Here is a 23,976-nt window from a genome sequence, read left to right as displayed (position 1 = left end):
CCTATTGCTTTGATAAGATGTCTACAGTGTGCCTGCAATATTTTCTCATTCACTAATATTATATATTAGTAAAATGGCAACATGGTAATTTGTAGCATGTAATAGTGGATTTGGTCACTAAATAAGTGTTATGCGTGCCTGTGGAGATGCGCTAAGCATGCAACTCTTTCAGTTGAAGTTGGAAGGCTTCCAAAACTGAATTCAAACAAATCTGAAATAACTTCAGCAAAATTATCTTCAGTGTTTATATTCTCAGCGTATTTCCTCTGCTTCGTGTAGCAAGCAGAACTGTCATAACTGTTGAGGTCTGCATCGAATAGCGTTCGCAATGCGTTAAAATCGCCTTTCCTTCTCGACATCTCCCACTCAATTTTGCTTTCACAGTTTAAAGTTTCAAATGTGAGTTGGCAAAGTAGTATATGGGTTGCATAAAGGGCTGCATAAAGCTCTCGTTACTAGACGTCAGCGACAGCGTGTGCTCATAGTCTAGGAGAAAAAAAAAGTAAATAAATAAATAAAGCTATTTTGGGGCCAGGAAAAAAAAAAAGGTCATGTTGTAGAAAAATCCCAGCAGAGCAGGGGAAATGATAAAATAATCATCACAATCTTTTATTACAACAGCATTTGTATTCTACCCTAAACATTGGGGAAAATCATTGTTAGCACAACAGCCAAAGCGACGAATATAAGGAAGTGAGTTTAGGAAAGCAGTTACTAAGACTGTATAAAATTGCAGCTCCTGGTTGAGCCAAAAGCTCATTCTCTCACTCACACTGTCATCATGCGTCAAAACTGCACTAGAAAAAAAATTCCACGTGCACTTTCCTCAAACACTCAAAGTCCGTACCACGGAGACGAATGGAGACACGTGGAGTTGACAGTGCCCAGCTGGAGAGCCAAACACGCTTACGGTGCCGTGGACTCTCCACCCCCTCCCCACAGACAGGTAATGCTGGTCCCATGTTCCCTGTGCTGATGCGCAATCATCCGTCTGAACACGTGACGCTTGTATAGTTTAGTCCTCCGTGCTACAGCGCGAGATGGAGACATGAGTAGGTAACTTGGTCAGAGTTCGCAGTCCTGCTGCTTCACGCTTTGTCCACGTTTGTTCAGAAGGCTTTTGTGGTCAGCTGTAAGAAGACAAGGACTCCCATGTCACTTTCACACACTTAAAATTGTCCTCTTCACTGTTGACATACAAGTAAATCTCAAACTGTTCTCTGCCCCTCGCTGTCTCTCAGTCCTGCTAATACACATGCACACACACACACACGCTCACTCATGCTTTGTTTTTCTGTCACATACCCTGTCTTTTCTGGTAATAGTTAACCTTTTTTTTTTTTTTAAGATCCTCCCCTTGGGTCCCTCCCGTGACCCCCAGCAGGTAGCTCCATTGAAAAAGAACTGAGATTAAATATAAATTCAACTCATTTTAGATAGATTGCTTTCAACATTGCAAGTGCCAAAGTCCACCGTGATGGCTCAGAAAAGAAACTTTGCAATAAATAAATATGACATAATAAATAATGGGAGTTTTGCATCATACTGTAGACAGCTCATGTGAATCTGAACACACACTACAGTGTGTGACAGAGCCCTTAAAATGGCTACTGCTGAGGCAGAGATATTGATGACCTCACAAATAAGCCAAATGCTACATCTCTAGCAAAAATCAAACAAGTCCACCAAGAAGCCATCTCTGCCCACATGCCTTAGATTATTTGCACACTGTGACGTCATCCCAAATGGGTCACAGCTTCATCAGGATCATCGTGTCATCACTTCATGCTGCCACGTCACAAACAAAAGCTCCAATAATGCATTCTGATGTCAGAGTAATCTCAGTGTGACATCAGAGAAAGTGTCACATGAAGCTGCAAAAAGGCATCTCCTGACATCACAATAAATTAGCCTTGTGACCTCATAGTGCCTCTCATTTACAATCATTAAAAATCACCATATGATGTCATAATCAGTTCTCTTATGACATGACAATGCAGTCACATGGTGTGAAAGCATTCCTCAAATACAGCCTTGGTCTCCACTTTCAATTCCTTTTTTTGGCACATAATGAATGTTCGCTTCAGTAATAAAAACGTTGGTGTTATAACACTAATAATACTTACAATAATTGTAATTTACTGTACATTGAAATAATGATGTTTTTTAAGCTACTTCATGTTTCTCTTTCTTTTTTTTTTCACGGAAGAAGACTGCCTCAGATGTCCGATGCCTTCGTGTCTAGCTGTCAGACAATAGCGATTAGGTCCAAGGTCAAAGTTCACGGTGTGCAAGCCTGCCCTTCAGCTGCAGCTGTCGGGGGCATGTTTATGGCCAGCCCGCCCGTTGAGTCCATGCGCCTGGCCTATGGACGGGCTGGAGTGGGTCTTGCGCAGGGGGCCGTCCCTGCCCTCGCCGCTGAAGACGCTGGCCTCTAGCTTGTCCAGGTCGTCTGTCCCTGCACCAAGCTTGGCCTGCAGCAGGCTAATGTACGTCTCGTAGCGGCTCTTCTGCACGGGCCAGGACACAAACAATGACATGCAGTGAGACAAGTTGTCTAGATTGCTGAAGTTCATGGTGCTTATGGGTAATGTAGTGCTCGCTGGCTGCTGACCTCGTAGGTAAGATAGTGCTCTTTCAGGCGGTACTCCTCGGTCTCTTTGCTCTTGGGCGTGAGCTCTGGTGGGTTGCGCTTGTGCTCCTCCACCTCCAAAGAGATCTGCTTCAGCTTACTCTCATGACACTTCAGCTGCTCCTCCTGCACCAACCAAAAGAATTTAACTTTATTCTAGGCTAATTTAACTTTATTCCAGTTTAAGGGCTCAGGCCGCAGTCGTGCAGATTTTTTTAGCAGGAGCTGCTAGCTAAAGCCAATTTGTTTTTGAAAGTACCGTCATAAACCCAACACACTTTTAACCTCATTGCAGTTTAACCTTAGCAAGAAAAGTGAATACATAAAGGGCTTGAATACTAATCTCAGACATGTAACCTTTGACAGTAGTGCCAAGAAAACACAGTCTACCTGTTAAGCGCCTCCCAGTAGGAGGTTTCACTGAGTCATTGTAAGAAGACAATGAAATGAATGCAGAGTCATTTTGTAACCTTTTTTATAACTATTTTTGCTACCCAACTGTGACTATGTATACCCTGGTGTGTTAGCAATACCCTTTTCTTTGTTGTTAATGTCGCACGTAAATTCTGAGACTCAAAGACGATGACAAAGGAAAAGATAAATGGGAGAGTGATCAAGTTTGGGTGGAGCAGTTGGATTCTATTGTTTTTCAGTCTAGCCATACTGAGTGAAATCGTAGTTATATTTTACTATGGTTTTACTCAAAGTTCACCTCATAATGCGAATTGGAAAAAAATCCTGGGCTATAGCCCAAAAGCCAGGGCCAGGGCACACTGCTGGTGTGAATCGGTTTGTGTGGATGCTTTTGTTGTGTTCTTGCAATTGTGTAGAACACGAAAAAGAATAACCAGGTGTGTATAGCTTACCTGTATCAGTGAGAGCATTTTTGTATGTGTAGGTTAGTTTAGTGCAAGTGTGCGTCTGTGGCTGTATGTGTGAATGTAAATGGTGTGTGCGCGAGGTGTCTGTGTGTGTGTGTGTGTACCTGACTGAGCCTGGTTGTCGACGAGGGTAGGAGGGGTCTGCAGAACTTCTTCATGGAGCCAATGGCAGCAGGGAAGGCCGGAGCAGAGAAGAGAGCTGCTACCAGATTTATCCTGAAGATCCATGACATCATCTCCTCCTCACTCCTACAGACGAAGACGTGCGCACGTTCACGTTGGCATGCGTGCGCACTTACATAGCAAATAAATCACTCAGCGCTGAACGCGCAACCTGTGCCACGTCATCCTCATTACTGCCGTTACTAATTGATAATTATTCTAACCGTTAACGAGAACTCTCACCACCAGCTAATCTTAAAAGAGCGCAGTGCTTACGGGGCCTGGAAAAGGAAGACCCTCCAGTCTGATGTTTTGAGCTTGAGGACGTTGGGTCTCTTGCTGTAGTCGCAGGCCCTGATGGCCAAGGCATGATGCACACGCACCGCGTTCTTCAGATCCACCTCAGACAGGTCCTTATCTGGCTTATACTCATCCTGGACACATGTTGGTGAAAGAGAGCCTCATGTAAGGGAGTACTGAAGCAATGAAGAGGTGTGTGTGTGTGTGTGTGTGTGTGTGTGTGTGTGTGTATTACCTTCTGAAGATAGAGGATCATGCCCTTCAGCACAGCATAGAATTTTTTCCAGCCTCGTCGCCCTCTTGGGGCTAAGGCGGGAGGGGGCAGAGAGAGAGAGAGAGAGAGAGAGCGAGAGAGAGATAAATAGATTTCAACAATGGTTTCAGATGTTTATACATGCTGTATGCAGGTTTGAAGGATATCTCCTCCTCATGCTGGGAGTCTAGGTTTTCACCAGCAAGTCTGATAGCTCAGCTCAGTATATGCGCTCTGTCTAATATGATCTTCCTCCGCATTCTAGCAGTTACCTTAGAGACATGGGAGCACTGAGGGCCCACGTGCTTACTGTTGATATATCATTATGTAGTGGTATGCAGGGGTGGGCAATATGGTAAAAATGTAATATCATACCCGAAGAATACACAAGATGTATCACAACATTCGGCTTTTGTTTTGCTAAGCTGAAAAGAGTGTTCAAGCAAAAACTTGACACATTTGATAAATTCTGTTAAAAATAGTTAAAATTAAAAAAAAAAAAATTAACACAAAGAGGCCAGCCAGCTTCTGGTTGCTATGCAGTTTGAATCTGACAATGTGACCCCACTGACTGTTGTTTACAGATTCTCTACGATTAGTCAAATGTTTTATTAAACATACTGTTGGTCAGCGGCCTACGTGTAACGTTTAGAAAATGTCCTCGCAGAAACGGCAATTCTGCAATTTCCTTTGGGATTAATAAAGAGTTTTCTTATCCTACTATTTATCCAGAAAAGTGCATTGTGATGTCATTTATCATGAGGACCATACGTATCGCCCACCCTCGGCTGTTTAAATGTGCATCGTTTGCACGCGTCTCATCATGTCTACACGTGTGCTGCGACGGTCCAAGCTTGTCATGTCTGTGTGAGCCAGGTCTTTGGTATTTGTTTTAGTTACCTAAAATATTTCAGAGTAACATTTTCCATTGCCATTTGCGGTCATGAGAAAGCAGGCCTAGTGCGTCTTTCTTTGTCTTTCACGCTCTCTGCGACACTCACTGCGCTTTCCGTCCATGTCAGCGTGGCTTTTGCGGGTGAGGATTCCATGCTTGTACGTGGCCGCGTTAAGCAAGAGTGGGATGGCAATGAAAGGGTTACTGCCATCCGTTACCCTGACAACCCTCTTTCCGACTGCCTCACACTGGTCTTCCACCAGCTCTGACAGACTCTTCCTCAATTCTTCTTCCTCACTGCAAATGGAGAGAAGTTATTGCACGCACGCACGCACGCTTCTTCGGTTTCTATTCCTTGCTATTTTACACACAGTGTGCTTTCTAATACACAGACGTAATAAACAAATGTCATGCATAGTTTAATCACACACACACACACACACATACGTTGAATTCCAAGGAAACAGATACTCACATGGCCCATTCTAATTTTTCATTCTTGATTGAATTATACAGCACCTACGGAGGTCAGTGAGGAGAGAAGCGCTCCTGTTAGCTACTTGCTACTGCATTCCAGCACCAATGCTGAATTCCTGTTATACTGACAGTAATGGCCAGTTTGGTGCAAATCATATTTCCTCTGTCTTTGTACATTCAACATAGCTCATATAATGAATAAACTATGGAACTCCCTTTACACTACATTAGAAATCTGCCCAGTACCTTGAGTAGTTCTTTGGGAAAATCTTTGCCATCATTCAGACCATCCAGATTGCTAATAAACTGCTGGCAGGACATCTTCTTCCCAATGTTCTAAGACAATAACAGATCCACACACAAACTGTGTTCAGTTTAGATGAATTATTACTGTGTTCTTAACAAATTAACTGACGGCACATTTGGGCAAGTGACAAAGCTGAGAAAATTCCATAGCATCCAATTAATATATATTAAATATTAAAAACCGCGCCACTAGATGGCAGTAGTGCATCAACAACGCTTTGCCCGTACCATCTAGGCTTTCTGAATTGCAGCATTTTCCTGCCATTGCACCATTTTTTTTCCCTCCCTAAAGAGAATCTCTACCAAACCAAACAAACCCCAAGATTTAGCCATACTAACATCCCTTTTCTCTGAAACAGTCTTCTTATAAAAATAAGGAACACAAGCAACATGTTAAAACTATTGGGGGGTGGGGGGTGGGGGTGGGTGGAAAATTTACAGCATGTCCAAGATGTTGAATTCATTAAAGAAAAGAAAGAGAAACATGCACAGGAAGTGGGGGGGGGGGGGGAAGCCTCACTTACCACCTGCTCATGACAACGGCCACAGAGTGAGATAAGGGCATCGGGAAAGACAAGGCAGAAACAGGAGTGTGTTAGACAGAATGGAGACCGAACGAATGGCAGTGTTAGAACCATCTAGCAATAACTGCAGAGAGAAGGGCAGGAGATATTACTGCCACACAGGACTTTTCTGATGTTCAGACAGCATCACCACCCAAACCTCCACTGCAGCAGCCGTCCTTGCAGGCCTCAGGACAGCTGGAATCTAGACTAGGAGCTAAAAATAGGTGGGGCACACTGTACATCATTACCGGGTATGGTTTGCAGTTTCGTCACCTGCATCAACCTCAAGCTATTTTATTTGTATTCTCTCTAGAAAATACACAAAAGCCGAAAGAAACAATATATTTAATGATAGGTGTTCAAAGGTTTTGTCTCCAGCTACAAAACAATTGTCATGTATAGGAATGGCATCAGATATACATAACACATCAAGCAGCAGAAGGAATTAGAATCAAAGTGTAGGCTAAAGGGTGAGGCTGCAGGGATGCATACTGATCAGGTGAGTCTGGATTCAGGGCAGGTTGGACTCCCCCCCCCCCCCATCAATCTAATACACACTTTGAATTAAATCGGAAAAGATCGTTAGCGTATACAGTCAATGCCGTGTGTTTTCCTCCATATACAGCAATGAGAGTAATTTTGCAGGACATGGAAGTGAATCAGATCTTTGGCTATAATTTCCATATCTTATATATGCAATTATTACAAAGTGCAGCATCTCTGAGACTAAGTGATGAGCCTAATTAACTGGTTTGCACAAACAGGGGCGGATTCCAGACAAGCTCTGCTAGAGGCCCTTGAAGGAAGGGACACAAAAACCAATAAGCAAGCTCATATTACATGGGAATTAATAAGAGGTAATTGAATGTGTGTGTGTGTGTGTGTGTGTGTGTGTGTGTGAGTGAGTGAGTGAGTGAGTGAGTGAGTGAGTGAGTGAGAGAGAGAGAGAGAGAGAGAGAGAGAGAGAGAGAGAGAGAGAGAGAGAGAGAGAGAGAGAGAGGGAGAGAGAGAGAGAGAGAGCATGCCCAATTGTTATGTACATACATGGCCATGCAGGTCTGTATTCAGCAGCATAAGAGCGCAGGTCAATGTGTGAGCTCCATCTGCGAATACAACAGGGCAACTGTACTTAAAGACACCTGCACACATCATACACCTGATAAACACACACACACACAATCACACACACACACACACACACACAATCACACACACACACACACACACACACACACTCACATACACACACAGTGGTGTTTCTCATCCAGTAAGTGTTTCCCTGCCATGCTCAGTGTGTATGGCGGTCCTTGCCTTCCGAGGTGAGGGCCTCAGGGTTGCAGTGGCAGAAGCGTTTGGAGAAGTGCACCAAGACCCGTTCTCTCTCCTGCGTTTCTCCCATCAGAGGAAATGCCTTCAGGAAGTTCCTGTGTCGGGGGGGTGAGGGGGTGGATGTGAGTAAGAGGGCCCTCTCTGAGACAAAAGTAAGCCATATGCCTACTGGAGGATTTCTGGATCAGCAACGTTACCTGAGTCACAGAGGCTTGGTCTGTGCGCTGGGAAAAGAGCCCAGAATGTCCTAGCGGATTGCCTTAGCAATTTCCAAGCACTCATTCTACAATACTGACTAATGTAGGCTTTCCCTGGACTAACGGCATTCTTGCCTTTCTGTGTATGGAATTTCATTCTTTTCTCCATGCATTGTTCTGTAATGTCTGCACTGTAAAGCATTACTGCACCAGTTTGATCTTCCTCTCAGCCAAACCTCAGCCTTATCAGTCAAATGCAAGAACATAATAAAAAAAAAACCTAAAGTTTTACAGTTGGACTTTAAAAATCAGATTTGTTAAAAATATTTAGAAATAGTTATCACTCGTGTAAGCAGACTATTCAACACCGTTAGTGCTTTGTTAAAAATACATGTTTTCGTCCTTTTTCTTTTTAGAAAAGGCAGATTCTTTTGATCATACATTTCCTGAACGCCCAGAGAGGAGCAAAGCGTCCTAGAGGTAATTTGGAATGTACTCATGTAAGGACCATTTACTTGTAATAGGAGGGAAACTGAAATAAAATGTAATTGTGTTAGCAGCTGGCTAGTCTGTTTAGCTCTGGGCTTAACAGAGTGCTGAGCTGAAATGTTCCATTCGGGAGGTTTATTTGTGGCATGAGTGAGACACCAGAGTGCCTGACAAGCCTGTGAGAAGCTGTACTTTCCCGTGAATGTTTAATCTCACGTCAACATGTAACAGCTACGGCTTAACTTGAGAAGTTAAAAGAAAGCAGCGGAGCTCAGTTTGGAAGCTGCGGCTGCTGTGTGCCAAGCACTCAAACCTCTCCACTGTGGGCTGCCCAGACTTTTTTCAAGTCAGCATGTTTGGCAAAACGAAACTAGAGAAACGAGCGACATCTGAGAAGTCACGGATCCGACTTTCTATCGCAGGAGAAAATAACCCGACAACAGACGGCGTGAGAACGGGCCTCACCTTAGTGCTCTGTCTAAGGACAACCCCGTGAAGTCAAAGAAGCTCAGGTACTCCGACGCCACCATCTGGCTGAATTCATTGCTGCAACAGAGAGGGAGACACCTTTTGCTGTTGCTGTTGTTGTTGTTGTTGTTGTTGTTGTTCTTTTGGCTCTGGGCGGACCCGAGCGTACGTATTTAACGCAATCGCGCGCTCACTTCTTGCCCAGGTGCCGCGCGACGTCACAACGCTTGAAGCCCTCGAGGAAGAACAGCCTCTTCGCCAGGCGCTTGGCGGCATCCGCGTCAGCGCGGCAGCCGTTGGTCAGGGTATCGGTGCTGCCCCTCTCCAGAGTTTCCAAGCTACCCAGCTCAGAGTCTGAGTCACACACCCCGTCTGTGAAACTGGCATCACTGCAGCAAAAGAAGGCACATCAGAACGTCTCGGCATCGATATCACACGCAGAGCCGGTTAATGAACGTGTTTAGACCGCAGAAATGCGCATTATTTCAAACTACTACAGCAGGCTATCTGGGGCCATTGATGGCTGCGTTTACAGCAATGAGCAGGAATGCTCAGTGAGCACCTCAGCACCCATTCCTTCTGTCCCATCCTATGGGTGGGACATGCACTAATTAAGTAATTAAGCTGTTAATGACTACAGTTATTTGAATGAGGGTAGATGCGCAATAGTGAGTTTTTCAAATTTCCAGACGAGTGGAGTGTGCAGGGTTTCCATATGCTGACAGCTACGTAGAGCTGTCATGACTTCCTCTCTGGGGTGACAGACGCACAGCTATTGTTTAATTCATGACCTTCCAAATTACTTATGAATTTATTCCGAATCCTAGTCCTAAACGCCACGAACATACGCCCCGAAAAGTCATTCAAACGTGTGGTGCGATGGGCAAACATGGCTTGCACAAGCAAGTTACTGGTGCACGGTTTTTCTTTGTTTTGTTTTGGTTTTTTTGCTGGGCTAAAGTGTGAAATCGAAATCCGAACTGCGAATACGTGTTTTTTGCTTTTTGTTTTTTGTTACTGCTGCTATGTTTTCTGGACATGACAAGCAGCAGATACATTTACTCCCTCTAAAACAGCCTCAAAACTTAAACAGCTCTGTCCAGAGGACCCACCGCACCCTCGGACGCCGTAAGCTTGAGGGGCGCCATATTCGCTCCAACCTGCTGAATAAATGATAGGCGGGCCTTCTTTGTGGACGAGCTTGTGTTTTTATTTATTTATTTATTTATCATAATTTAATTGCCGCAATTGCATTAGGCCCAAACTCGATAAGGTGCGGTAATGTGCTGGTTGCCATGGCGCCGGCGGAACCCGACATTTTGAGAGAGACGCAATTTATGTCCCCCTCGAGCAGATGGCCCCTTCTGCAGCATTAGCCACGATCCTCCAGCGAACCCCCGGCACCGCTGAGCGGCATTCGGGGGCTATCAGGCTCAATTTAGCCCTGACTGGATCTGAACCCAAAGTCGCTTCGCTCTCTTTGGTTCAAACGCACCCCCTCTGGGCTGTGCGTGACGCCAGGCTTCAGAGAAGAGTGGGCGGCATGGCAACACAGGACGGGAAATCAAAAGATATGGCTTCTGTGTTACTATAAATCACCGTATGTTTTTATTAGCAGACACACAGCTGTTACCAGTAATTCTAGAAACCTGGACCAACCGTATGTTTCATTTAAAAATAAGTTCTCCTCTTCCTTTACATTTGTAAGCGCTGAATTAAAACCATCATTGACCTTATTAAATGTGCTACTGCATAACTGGTGGTGGTGGTGCGGGTGAGCCTTGTAAAGATGTCCTCAGGTGTAGTCGCGTAATGTTTTTACCGTATCACCCCCCGCCCACACACACACACACACACACACACACACACACACACACACAGGCAGGCGTTCATAACATCAGAATTCATTATATTGGTGAGTTATAGCTCTGATATGATTATTTTGTTCGTGTTTTATCTCTTTTGGCTTAATCTGCTTTATGGTATTATTCCACAAGTGGCAAAAAAAAAGTCATTTCAGTTGTTATTATATCCTCTTCCTGTGAAACTGTAATCGCAAATAAACAAATCATTCGGAACCTAGATGAGTCACCTTAAGGGAAGGCGGATTGCAAAACATGCGCAGGTGGGGCGCTTGGTTATAATGACCAAACCGCTGGTTCAGGCTGGCTCACTAGCAGACAGACATCAACGCAGCCGATCAAGCAACTGCCATGACAGGCAGACGTACGGATTGAAGAAGCCACCAGGAAGTGATGAATCATCATCTGCTGCTCCCAGTCAGCAGAACGGTGAAAGAAACACTTAAAACTCCTTAAAGATTACCGATCCGTGAGGTGTAGCGTATATGCACTTGTACTACAGATAACATGTTGTGTCTATGAAAATAAGATTAGAGACCTCTTCATTTATATCACAGAAAACAAGAGTGTTTGCCTCCAATTGGTCATGCTGACAGGGAACGCGGTGTTTGTGTGGGTGTGTCTGTATAAAAGTGTAAAACATTAACACACATTTAAGAAAGAGTGACTAAAGTCCATAAATACCCTTATTCCTTCCAGTAAAGTCATCCGTAGAACACTAGAAAACTATTTCTGAATGTGTCTGAATGTCTGCACTTCCAGCTGAGAACATGAGCCTGCCTGCCCGTGACTAAGCCGGCAGCATGCCTGGAAGGCCCTGGCACGTGCCAACCACCGGCAAGGTGTGTCGAAGGAGGGTTGCACGTCATCCTGTTCTGTCAAAATCTTTACACCGTTTTGTGATCTGTGGTAGTGTTTGCATGCAAACGTTTCTGTGTAACTTGATTTCTGTGCATTTTCAAAAGACAGAAGTAGCCTAGTTATACAAAATGACCAATGTTTTAAGACAACATACACACACGCACACACACACACACACACACACACACACACACACACACACAAACAAACAAACAAATACATATTTCTCTGTCAGGATGTTTAGTCTAAGGCCAACCCTCACAAATCATTCTCAAAATTCTGTTAATAAATAAATGTCTGACATTATCTGCATGAATACAACAGCTTAATGCTAAAAGAATTTAACGCGTCATGCTGACAAAAAAAAGATGATTGACAAACACAAACATTTTTAACTATTTCAGGGACAAAAACATGGAATATGGAGTGGAAATAAGATTTCAGGAAAGTAAAATATTTTAACACTAAAAGTCTCTAAAGGTGACAAAGGCTCAGAAACAGCCTGAGCATTCGGTAACCATTCACAAAGCAGGGGGCTGCTAATTCATTGCAAGAAACTGTAACCTCGATTTTATACACCGTTTCTGATAGTATATCTCTATATTTTGACCTGGATCTGTTATCAAGATCAAAATCAAAGTCAAACACCACCCAACTAAAATACTGCATCTCACAAATCTTTTCCAACTGAAGCGAAATAAAGCAGGAAGAGAGAACTTACAGAAGGTCGATCAGAAAGGCGAAATGATCATCGTACTCCTCCTTCCACATCTTTCACCGTGTACTAAACACTAACATTATCAGTGTGAAACAGACGGGTAAATCCATTCGCCCCTTAGCGGTTTACGAATTAGGTAATACGGTCCTTTCCAGATCAGAAACAAACCTGAGGACTTTAGGACCAAAAAGTAGTTTCGACGCGTAGTCGGAGCCTGGATGCTTACAACGAAAAAAAAGTTCCGCGCGTTTCTGAAAGCGAACCGTCCCCTTATCCGCCGGTCCTGCCCGACTCCAAGTGAACCACTTGGATTGAAGTTCCTAAAAATCGGAACCGGGGAAGGGGGTGGAGTACTGACAAGGATGGCCAGTAAGATTTTAGTGAATGGCCCTGGAGCGCCTAGCAAACTTCCATATTTCCGAAGTTTAAGCGCGCTTCTGGCCAGATGCCCGGGAGCACCAAGGTCGTTTATGTATTGGCTCTCATCAGGGTCAGAGCGCTCAGTACTGTGGTCTCTGCCTCTCAATGTTCTGTATCGCCGAGCGGGAATAGTGCATAATACCCAACGAGAACAGAAGACCAGTTAACCTCTTAACGTACGTGTGTGTGTGTGTATATCGCACGTACACACACACACACACACACACACACACACACACACACACACACACACACACACACACACACACACACACACACAATTTCAGGGACAAAAGGCAAAATATGTGGAGTGGTAACAGTATAGGCTACAACAGTTTCAGAAAGGTAAAGTGTTTAAGGTTGGGATGAGAAGAACAAGCTCACGCGTTAGTCTTTCCTTCACATTATTTATATCAGTATTCTCATCATATAGTACCCTATAAGTCTCCTTTTCATATTCCATTTGCATTATTCTTTTCACCATCACTATCTCATTTTTTACATTCCTTTCGCCTGTCTGAATTGTCCTCGTCCTGATGATCAAGCTCCCCGACTCCAGTCTGAACTGTGAGAATGGGAGAGCGTGCCTGCCAACCTGCCCCAGCTCCTGTGCTTTCGCTGGCTTTCATCAGCAGCCTAACACCCCCCACCCCGCACCCCCCCGGCGTGGCCGGGGCAGGGAGCTACCGCGTCAGGCCCCGGTTCCGCAGAGCTGCCGCACACGGCGCTGCTGTAATGATGTGGCAGCGAGGGAGAGTGCCACTGTTATTACGATCAGTCTAATCCCAGTGCAGACAGGCTGCGGAGAGCTACAAAAGTGAAAGGATTTAACAGCAGGCCACCGAGACGGTGACTGAGACCTCCGTACATGAGCAGTCACGCACACACACACACACACACACACACACACACACACACACACACACACACACACACACACACACACACACACACACACACACACAAACACACACACACACACACACTCTCTTTCTTCCTTATTCTTGTCATTCTGTAGCTTGTGAGATCATGTCATACAAGGACACTAGAATTTTGAAATATGTTAAAACAAACCCACTGGCCCCAGATAAAGGCATCCCATTTTCAGCAGCCATTGCTTAATTTCAAGAGTTATCGCACACTGCTACCAAGAAGCCAATTAAAGGCACAAAGCAACATAATCTAAGTATATAAGTGTACAGAATAAGGAGAGCAATTGCCATCTTGGTGGCAGGAGATTACCACTCTCCCTGGAGTTTTTAGTAATAGGAGATTACCACTCTCTCTGGAGATCTTAGTGACAGGAGATTACCACTCTACCTGGAGATCTTAGTGACAGGAGATTACCACTCTCCCTGGAGATCTTAGTGACAGGAGATTACCACTCTCCCTGGAGATCTTAGTGACAGGAGATTACCACTCTCCCTGGAGAGCTTAGTGACAGGAGATTACCACTCTCCTTGGAGATCTTGCAGACAGGCGATTACCACTCTCCTTGGAGATCTTAGAGACAGGAGATTACCACTCTCCCTGGAGATCTTGGTGGCAGGAGATTACCACTCTCCCTGGAGATATGGTGGCAGGAGCTTACCACTCTCTCTGGAGATCTGCTTCTCAAATTTGTCTGCCCCCTCAAACTCACTTCAGTTCGTCTTGGTTTGGGCTCAGCACTATTCCCAACACCCTCTGAAAAACTACATACACCCCCTTGAACACACACTCTCCCACAGCCTCACACTTGCACCTCTCACTGAGCTAAAGAGAGATGTATTTGGCACAGGTGTAGGTGCACAAGTTAACCGTGGCATCAGCCTGTCGGCACACAAGGAGGTGGTGTAGGGTGGGGCTAGCAGATACTCAGCCACAGACTCACAGCAATGCACCAAGGAGCCATTTTAACGATGCTTAACACGGCTTGTTTTTTCCACTCTGTCGTGTTAGATATAACCTCTTAATGGGCAGCTTTAAATACATATCAAAATATATGTCACCTCTCAAGCCACATATAAAAATATATGTTGCACATTAGCTATGCTTGTTATAATTTTGTCTTAATAAGGATATTGTTCATTTAAGACACTTGATGTTTAGCATTGTATACATCATTAGACGAAGGAAAATTACGTAGAGAAATTAATAAACTTTGTTGGTTGCTGACTTTTAGAGCACAACACATCTTTTACAAGAAGAAATATAGGATTTGTAAATTAAATGTAAGAAATGACCAGTGACCAGTGAACTACTGTAATATTTTGAAGGACTAAATAAATGAAAGGTGCCTGCCATCTTGTCGGAACAAGTGACCAGAGAAGTGGTCATTTCTGCTGAAGAAGATGAAAGATGTGGAGTACGATGATCCTTTGACCATTCTGACCTAGCTTCTGTATGTTCTCTCTGCCTGCCTTATTCCAAGGCACTTGGAAAAGATTTCTGAAGTGCATTTTTCTTGAGTGTTTTTTCTTTTACTTTTACTTTTGTTGTGATCTGGATAACAGATATAGGTCAACTTAAAAAAATAATGAAGATAAAAGACAATAAACACACAGTTACATGCAAATAAATCATCAAATCTATACAAGCATGATGTTAAAAACATTTTCTAGGACAGATCTATGGCTTTAACCAAAGCCCTGAATCTGAATAGACTTTAACTCTAACTGTGTGTGTGTGTGTGTGTGAGGGTTGGACATCTGTGTATGTGTCAGTTTGTGTGTGCTTGTAAGTGGGTGTGACTGGTGTGTGACCTGGGAAAGGCAGGAATCTGTGCACTCATTGCATCCTGTAAGAGCAGTCCTCATCTGAGCAGAGGAGTTCCCTTGCTGGAGCGCATACAACCAGGAAGGAGTGGCACAGGGCAGACAGATGTGTGGCTGTGTGTGGGTGTTTCAGTCAGCTACATATATGTAACCAATATGCAATAGCATATGTACAGTAGAGAGGCACAGCCCACAACAAAGTAGCACACAGGCAAGGAAGGATGAGGAGAGGAGAAAGGACAGAGCTGTGGCAAAGGATGTGTGATACAGATGAAGGCTGACACACAAGTGGGACTTGCACCTCAAACTTAGAAGCACACACAGACATATTGGTGTTTACCTGCGCGCACACACAGACACACATGCAAGCAATGACATGCACACAGATTCTCGCCAACATACAGAAATGCAAACGCAGTCACACACACTTTGAACAAGGACTGCTTGATAAACAGTTCGTGATTCTTCTAAATCTCAAGGAACCAAGGGGGTCCCAAACCAGCGGCGCTCACATGAATCTGCCTCCATGCTGCTCTGCAGTAGGTCTCAGGTTTCTGCAGTGAGCACCAGACTGTAGCACAGAGAAGAAGTGCAGAAACGTTGGACCAGCTATCCACATTAAGAGTGAGGTGTTTTGATTTGGTGCGGACGTTCCAAAGGTCCTCACAATTTTCTATTTCACGTCACGCCGCGGCCTAAACAAAGCATCTCTCTCTCTCTCTCTCTCTCTCTCTCTCTCTCTCTCTCTCTCTCTCTCTCTCTCTCTCTCTCTCTCTCTCTCTCTCTCTCTCTCTCTCTCTCTCTCTCTCTCTCTCTCTCTCTCTCTCTCTCTCTCTCTCTCTCTCTCTCTCTCTCTCTCTCTGCGCTGCTAACGTTCAACGCATGCTTTGCTCCACGCACAGGAGAGGAGCGATAGCCGGGGGGCCGGTCTTGAGGAGCGCAGCCCTTCCTGGCGCGACGCCATCCTGAAAGGGCCGCAACATCGGCTGATCCGCCTCCGGGAGGAGCAACGGCAAACCCCGCCCGCCACCCCCGCTGCCGTCCGTCGCCGAAGTAACCACCACGCCACATGTAACGTACGGTAATGATATTAGCCTCTTACACTGAGAGGGCCATTTTAATAAATAGCCCTTTTCGTACGTCCACTACTCATGTTCATGGGTAACACGCTAACGCAGGGTTAGCCCCGTGCAGTCAGGGGAAAGTGAGCACATGATCTTGGGTCGAGTACCGGAGCAGTGAAGAGTAAATGTGCTGATCACTCCAGCAGCAGTTTAGGCTGAGGTCTGCAGCATAAGGGTCCCGCCGCACAAGAGGAAGGCCAAAGGCAATGATGTCACCCTCCCAAAAACAATGCTGCATTCAGCCACACTGGGGGGCAGGAAGCTGCTAGTCATTTAAAAAGAGGGGGAGAAGAAAAAACGACAACATCTGCTGCTTAGCATTCCAGACGGATGTGGGGGGCTGGGGGGAGAGTAGGATACTCAAATGAGAGACATGGAGAGAGAGGGAGGGAGGCAGAGAGGGAGAGAGGGGTTGGGGAGAGAGGAGACCTCTTCAGGCACTAAGACAGATGTTTGACAGAAATCTTTGTGAGATGCATATGTAGTGGAAGACAGGGCCATAGCATTAGTAGCTGTCCACCACTCTCTCGGGACTGGAATTCTTTCCACATGGATATTGGCTCCCGGTCAAAATCAGGCAGTCCAAACCCAAGCACACACACAGGTCCCCAAACGGCAGGAGCGAACATTAACTCCACAAATGGCCGACTACAGTGAGCATCCATTTTTGTGCTCTTCTATTCCCTGATGTGGAAATCCCTACCAAATGTTCTATGTCTTCAGTGGCAACAGTTAAACAGACCTCCATGTGGGTCAATCTACAATCTTACAATCTACACACCATCTTGCACAAAAAGATTGTTAAAGGGTCAATAATTCACTGCTCTGCCAGAAACACCAACCACTAAGTTTGATCAGTAACTGAGCTTTGCATGCCCCCTACTGGCCAAATTGAATAAAATTCAGTAACTGTAGATGGCACAGATGTCCATTTACCAATAATTAGCTGATTTTTTAGACAACAGGGACATTTAGTATAATACATACATACATAATACACACAAACATACACACACACACACACACACACACACACACACACACACACACACACACACACAGACCCTTACCTGACTGAGCTGGGGAGGATTCCTGGCGTCTCTCTGTTGCCTGACCGGTCGTTGTGGAAGCCATTGGGAATGGACCACTGTGTTGGCTGGCTAAGGACATTTTCAGACCTGCTTCCTGGGATGGAGGTCCGGAGGGGGCTCCCAGAGCCAGCTCCATCACTGGTTTTCTCTCTCCCGGCGTCCATGGCCGGTTCCCCCTCCCCTTCCTGGGTCTCTGTGCCCTCCTGCACGGTCTCCAGCTCGAGCTCTTGCGGCTCCGGGCCCACCAGTGCCCTCTGCTGGATGAGTGGCGTGAGCGGAGCCTCAAAGCTCACGCAGCTGTCCGTCTCGTCCGTGAGCGACAGCACGTCCAGCGAATCCAGGCTGCTGTAGCAGGTTCCGCCCCTCAGCAGCTCCGACTCCACGATGCGCTCAAATGTGGAGCTGAAGCCGTCCTGGCTCTCCTTCGTGCGGTCGCACTCTTCCTCGCCGTCTTCCTCCTCCTCCTCGAGTGCCACGGGCTGGCCGACCTGCCCGACGTCCCGCTCGACAAGGTGTTCAAATGCTGAGCTGAAGCTGTCCCGGTTCACCGCCTCTTTCCTCTTTACCTCTGTATCTGCCTCTTCCACTGAGAGTTCAAAGGTGGAGCTGAAAGCATCCAGGTGTCCCTGCGCTGGTTCATCATCACACCCCTCGTCTTCCTCGTGGCCTTTGCTGTCGTCCCCCGTGCCGTTCTCCACCCTGTATTCACGCACGCACGCACACACACACACACACACACACTCCGGTCAGCGCACCCACCGACAAGCCATGATCCTTTTCGCTTCCGCACACCCTCCGTGCTCGGGCCGCGCCGCAAACACACAGTGGCTGGCTGGCTCCAGGAAGGTGGGCATGCTTGTCCTATCTTTAGCTGTGCTGCTGTCACAGTCATGCATCAAGAGTGGAGCAGCGGCGTCCCAGCAGAGCGCAGCCACATTCAGGCCAGCTCCCCCGCCACATAGGCCCCCTAAATATCTCCCTCCGTTTCACACCCACGCACACGTGTTCTAGCCCACCTCCCGCAGAACTGCACAGCTATTGCCGAACAGCACGGACACGCCCTGGCGGAAGCGCACCGGCACGCCCTCGATGGCATAACACCTCCCTGCTCAGCCCTGAAATATCTTCACGAGTGTCTTTTTTTTTACTGTCTTACATACAAACACATATAAACATCAGCCACGATGCTGCTCACTTCTATGTGCGGTGCTGAGCAAAACTCTGCACTTGTCCTTATTTCATGGTTTTTTTTTTTCATCTGGTCTAAGAAACATGCCTTAGACAGTACTGACCTTCAAAGGAGCTCTCTTGTGCTCCAGCTCTCTGAACAATCTAGCTCTAGATTGGGTCTGCAGGCTAACCGTAATCTGTTTTTTGGTTTTTTTTGGTCGGCTGTTATAGATCATTAGATGACTGACCTTCCTGTGTGCCATGGCTCTGATGAATCCTTTGCTGATTGGTCTGATGGAGGACGGAGAGTGTCCTGACCCCAACACTCAGACCTAGACAGGCAGGCACTACCTCCCTTGCGGTTGTCAGTCACTGCCGGTGAGCAGCAGATCTCCTTGGCGCCATTCATCCCAGCATCCACTCTGGTCCCCTCTTCACCTTCCCTCCTCTTCTCCTCCTCCCCATTGGTCAGTGTATGCCCAGTTCTCTGCTCCTCTGGAGCTGCTCCCGCCTCTGCTCCGTCTGTGCGTACCTGCTCCCCGACTCCGCACTCCCCTGTGCCCAGCCCCGTCCCCACCTCCTGCGTCTCCTTCTCCGCACCTCCACCCGCAGGGCTGGCTGCCTCCTCTTGGCTGTGTGTGGGCTGGACATCTGGAAGTGGGGTGTCTGTGTGGAGGGGGTCACCCTGCCCCTCCCTGCTCATGATGGCCTCTTCAGTTACAGCGGTTTGGCAGTCCGCGATTACAAGGACACGGACCAGTGCGGAGGTCTAGGGTCAAAGGTCAGTGCTGTAAGGGGACAGGTTGAAATTAAGTTGACAGCTATATACTGATGCAATAAAAAAATTTATTTTAAAATATTTTTTTTAATAAAGCATATTAAATTAAGTTTATTAAAGTGTAACACATTACCGTACATTTTTCTTACCAAACAGAGTGAAACAGAGTTCAGAAGTTATTAGCCCTAATCCTAACCATTCATTTGTTGATTTAGTTTGGTTGTGCAAAATCATAAGATCATGATCAAAAAACAATAACAGAATTTCCTGAACTGTTGTTCAACATCATGTGATATTCATAGGTTGATAGAATTGTTACAGACTAAATCAGTGCTTTGTGACTAATCTTTGCAGAAGTTCACATTAAATGTAAATAAAGAGAAATCACTGGAAGACTGTTTAAGCAAGCTAATCTATAATCCCAAAGTCTTCAGGCAAATCAATTAGATTCTGACACTGGTTCGGAATCCATGCTCTGGCGTAAATATATATAACCCTGACATTCTAGTGCTTCAGCCTTGCAGAGTTGAGGCACACTTTGCCACGCTAATGAACATAATCATATATAGCCAAAAACAAGACATACTAGAGTACGGCTGGAGCAGAACTGCAGCTCCGTGATGTAGACACTTCTGCTTTTTACAGGTTTGAGGGTAAAATCTTCCAGCATGTCAAAAAAACATTTAAAAAAAAGTCTGAAACGCAGTTCAGGCTGAATTGTGGATGTTGGAATGTAGGAAAACGCACTCAAATACACAACAGACAATAGGCGGAAGAACGTATTGGCACGGCTGTTAAAAGAGGCAGAATTCGGAGAGGATTAAAGCCCGATTCCTGCTTCTTGTCTCTGATGTCAGTTCTGCAGCACTGCAGCATGCTGTCGCTGCATGGCTCTGAGCTCCCAAACTTCCAGTTCCGCTGACACCTGACATCTAGCTCAGCTCTTCCCAGCATGCAACACATGGCCTGCCAATCACAGTGACTGTGGTGAGGCTGAATCAGGGACTAATTTGGATCGGGTTTGAACTGTGCTGTGCCTGTTTGGTGGACAGGAGACATGCTCAATACAAAGGCTGAGTGGGCACCTGTTTCATAACAGACTGGGGGGGGGGGGGGGGGGTGAGACAGAAAGAGAGAGAGAGAGAGAGAGAGAGAGAGAGAGATTGAAACAGAATGTCATATAAATAACATACATGTCTAAGATGCTTCAAGATACCCTTCTCTTGCCATATACTTGTCATGATAGAGGTTATATGACAACTTGATTGAATCAAGCACACAACATTTAAGGTGTGTGTCTAAGTGTGTGTGTGTGTGTGTGTGTGTGTCTTTAATATTGCACCCTTTTGATTTCAGAGTCAAATTTATAAGATGATCAAGCTCTCTACCATTAGACAAAATTCCTTCATCTGACATTTAAGGCCCAACGTGTTGCAACCTCACACACACATACATATGTGTACAAAAATCCACTTTAACAGCAAATGGTCTCTTTACATGAAACGTACATGGGGTGGGGGTGCACATACATGCACACACCACCCCCACTCCCACACACACAGTCACGCACCTGTGCACACTAAACGCACATGCAGTCCTGTTTGAAGCATTACTAAGGCAAGAGCTCACTTGGTTAGTATCCAGCAAACCTAACATGTACTACCACGCAAGCACAAACCAGCCCTACAAATCAATTATGCAGATTAGTCTCCACACTGCCTCAGTGTGTGAGGGTGAATGAAAGATGCGAACAGAAAGAGAGAGAATCACTTTTCTGGCACAACACACAAAAGAGAGATGCTTAAACTGGGAAATGTAAAGACCACCACATCCACTACTTTGCGGGAGTGTGTGTGCGTGGAAGTGTTGTCAGTAGAACAGTAAGCTCTTAAGAATGATCAAGTTGCTTTAATTACCGTCAGTCAACCTGGCAATCACTCTCACAGTACTGTAAACATAGTGGTACTGACACACATAAAACCTGCTTTACACACACACACACACACACACACACACACTCAAATTTCACTCAGTTCGAACAGCGTTGCCAAAGCAATTTAATCATCTCCACCATAATCAAATATATCTAATAACATTTAGAGCAAGGCTGCTGTTCCCACTACACTAGCACCGCCTACTGGAAACGGCGCATACAATAAATTAGTATATTTATGTGCTGTTTATTTGTCAACAGGAAACTGAGAGAAACTCCCATGTCTTCCCCTTCCTCAGCTGCGGTTTGATTTCACCCACTAGCACCGCCTACTGGCAAACAAGACAAAGCAAGAGAAAAACGTCTCAGAGCAGTACAACAAATAGGACTGCTACAGCAGCACGGACCAGAATATGCAGCCTCTCTAAAATGGGGGTCACTCTCTGAGATTATCGTCTAGGCTACACCACTAGCCAAGGAAAGCTGCATCGCAAGTCTAATTAGACCTGCTGAGAGGCTGTGTTACTGATAAATCAGCAGAAGCTGCAGAATATGTTTAGGCTGGCATGGGCTGTGCAGTACTGCAGAGAACCGAACTACAATAAGACTCAGGTCCGGGTAGCACCATCCCACGATGCAAATGATGAGATACGGTGCGCTCACATGTCAGTACAGCTCCACCACGCACTATATGCGCTCTGGTCGTCGGTTTGACCCACTAACCCTTTTTTTAGTCTCAAGACGACGGCAGCCACCCACCCACACAGCACGCACACGCGCGACCATTGCGCAGGTCCTCCACGCGTTTTTAACCCACTAAAAAGCGCAGTCATCCAGTTATCCTTCGCCGTGTGTGTTCTATAGCCTGTGTACAGTTTCCACTACAATAGACAGCGCACAAATGATTGTAGCGCAGTGTATTTTAGCGCAAAGGAACTGCATTCAGGCTGAACGTCTTTTTTTTTTTTTGGTTTGTTTGTTCATGCTGTCCTATCAGGAGTCTAACAACCGCGTGTGAACTACCGAGCCGTGTAAATGCGATCTAAATCACCCTGTTCTGTCGCTTTCAAGGTCATAGACGTCGCGTTGTATGGTCATCGTATTCCATACTACGTCTTCACTTAAATCATTCCTGGGAATAAATCTTTATTAGGCTCATCTTTCAGCCGCTTTGTGGGTAGCACGAAACGGAGGGGGGGGGGGGGGGGGGGGGTATGAGAAATTGGCTGTTTAAGCGTCTAGTGTCTCGTCTGGCGCTGCTGCGTCTGGATGTCTGACGCCTTTATTTCGGTTCAGTTAACTGACGAGGACGCAGCTACCACATGGTACTTAGACCAACAATGGATTGCAAAATAAACACTGAACAATGGGCGCTTTTAGATCACGTCACCTGTGGTCTGGCTGACAGGTCTGCAGCCGCACACACCTGATATTTGGCTGAAGGCTGTTATAGAAGAACGGTAATCATTTGGATCGCGCTGGAAGCAGGTGCTTTAACCGGGACGAGTTGCAACCCACCTGCAATTAAAGGCCTTTGCAGCGCACCTACTCCAAAAAAACACCTAATCTAGAGCTTTGCTTTTAAACAGCATGCAGTCTGGTGTCTGTTTGCTTGTGTGTGTGTCTGTTGCTGTGTGTGTGTGTGTGTGTGTGTGTGTGTGTGTGTGTGTGTGTGTGTGTGTGTGTGTGTGTGTGAGGGAGACACGGAGAGAGTCTCTCACACACAGTGAGCCCCTGTGTTAAGCATCGCGGAGTTAAAACACTCGAGTGCTCGGGGCAGCTGAGGCTGAGCCGCAGCCATATTATTCCAGCCTCCCAGCGCAGTAACCATGACAACTGGATGGCTGGGGGACACTGGGCTCAGTCAATACGGCAGGGGCTTTCTTCCTTTTCTAAATAGACCCTGGAATCTTTTCAAGAGTGCCTCGTTCCCCATATAAATTAGCACGACTTTCTTGAACACGTTGAGGGAGAAAGCATTCCGGCACGTTCCGAGCCCTTCGCATTTTGACACGCTGCGTTTAACGCGAGCAGTCCGAAAAACTGCCGGTACAGCAAATGCTGGCTAAGACATAGCATGCTACCCGTCACATGAACGCAAGGACAATGACGTAGAATATGTCAAAATTAAAACAAGGGCACAATTTCCAATCCTGGAAATGCAATTAAACGATCCATGCATTAATAACCTCGTGATAAGCGTCTGCCATTCTAATCAATATCCCAAAGGATTTATGAGAACAGGGAGGCGCAATACAGCGTTTAAATGAGCATATATTAATGTGCTCACCGGGAAAACACGTCCAGC

At 45.9% G+C, this 23,976-nt stretch overlaps 1 protein-coding gene across 2 annotated transcripts; it reads right to left on the bottom strand.

Moving 5' to 3' along the window:
* Window positions 1-585: 585 nt before the first annotated feature.
* On the bottom strand, window positions 586-19,462 carry psd2 (pleckstrin and Sec7 domain containing 2). Of its 2 annotated transcripts, XM_027003641.2 has the most exons (14): window positions 19,206-19,462; window positions 17,767-18,486; window positions 9,150-9,344; window positions 8,953-9,033; window positions 7,784-7,896; window positions 7,517-7,575; window positions 5,847-5,936; window positions 5,599-5,642; window positions 5,230-5,420; window positions 4,211-4,281; window positions 3,952-4,109; window positions 3,618-3,762; window positions 2,615-2,758; window positions 586-2,510 (listed from the first exon to the last, which is right to left on the bottom strand). In XM_027003641.2, the coding sequence occupies exons 1-14, from the start codon at window positions 19,364-19,366 to the stop codon at window positions 2,304-2,306; spliced, it is 2,379 nt and encodes a 792-aa protein (XP_026859442.1). In that variant the 5' UTR covers window positions 19,367-19,462; the 3' UTR covers window positions 586-2,303. The 2 variants fall into 2 exon arrangements, with proteins under 2 accessions (XP_026859442.1, XP_026859443.1); XM_027003642.2 differs by lacking the exons at window positions 17,767-18,486; window positions 19,206-19,462 and adding an exon at window positions 12,400-12,649.
* Between the last annotated feature and the right edge of the window lie 4,514 nt (window positions 19,463-23,976).

The sequence above is a fragment of the Electrophorus electricus genome, chromosome 12, assembly GCF_013358815.1.
Source record: "Electrophorus electricus isolate fEleEle1 chromosome 12, fEleEle1.pri, whole genome shotgun sequence".
In the NCBI taxonomy this organism is placed as follows: domain Eukaryota; kingdom Metazoa; phylum Chordata; class Actinopteri; order Gymnotiformes; family Gymnotidae; genus Electrophorus; species Electrophorus electricus.
The sequence above is the reverse complement of the archived record's forward strand: the minus strand, read 5'-3'. Positions and strand labels throughout refer to the sequence as shown.

Excerpts from the sequence above, each read along its gene's own strand:
- psd2 (XM_027003641.2), bottom strand. The coding sequence starts at position 19,366 with ATGAATGGCGCCAAGGAGATCTGCTGCTCACCGGCAGTGACTGACAAC. Across the intron at positions 18,487-19,205 it reads GAGCCATGGCACACAGGAAG|GGTGGAGAACGGCACGGGGG; the intron begins GTCAGTCATCTA and ends GCGTGAATACAG. Across the intron at positions 9,345-17,766 it reads ATCCTCCCCAGCTCAGTCAG|TGATGCCAGTTTCACAGACG; the intron begins GTAAGGGTCTGT and ends CTTTTGCTGCAG.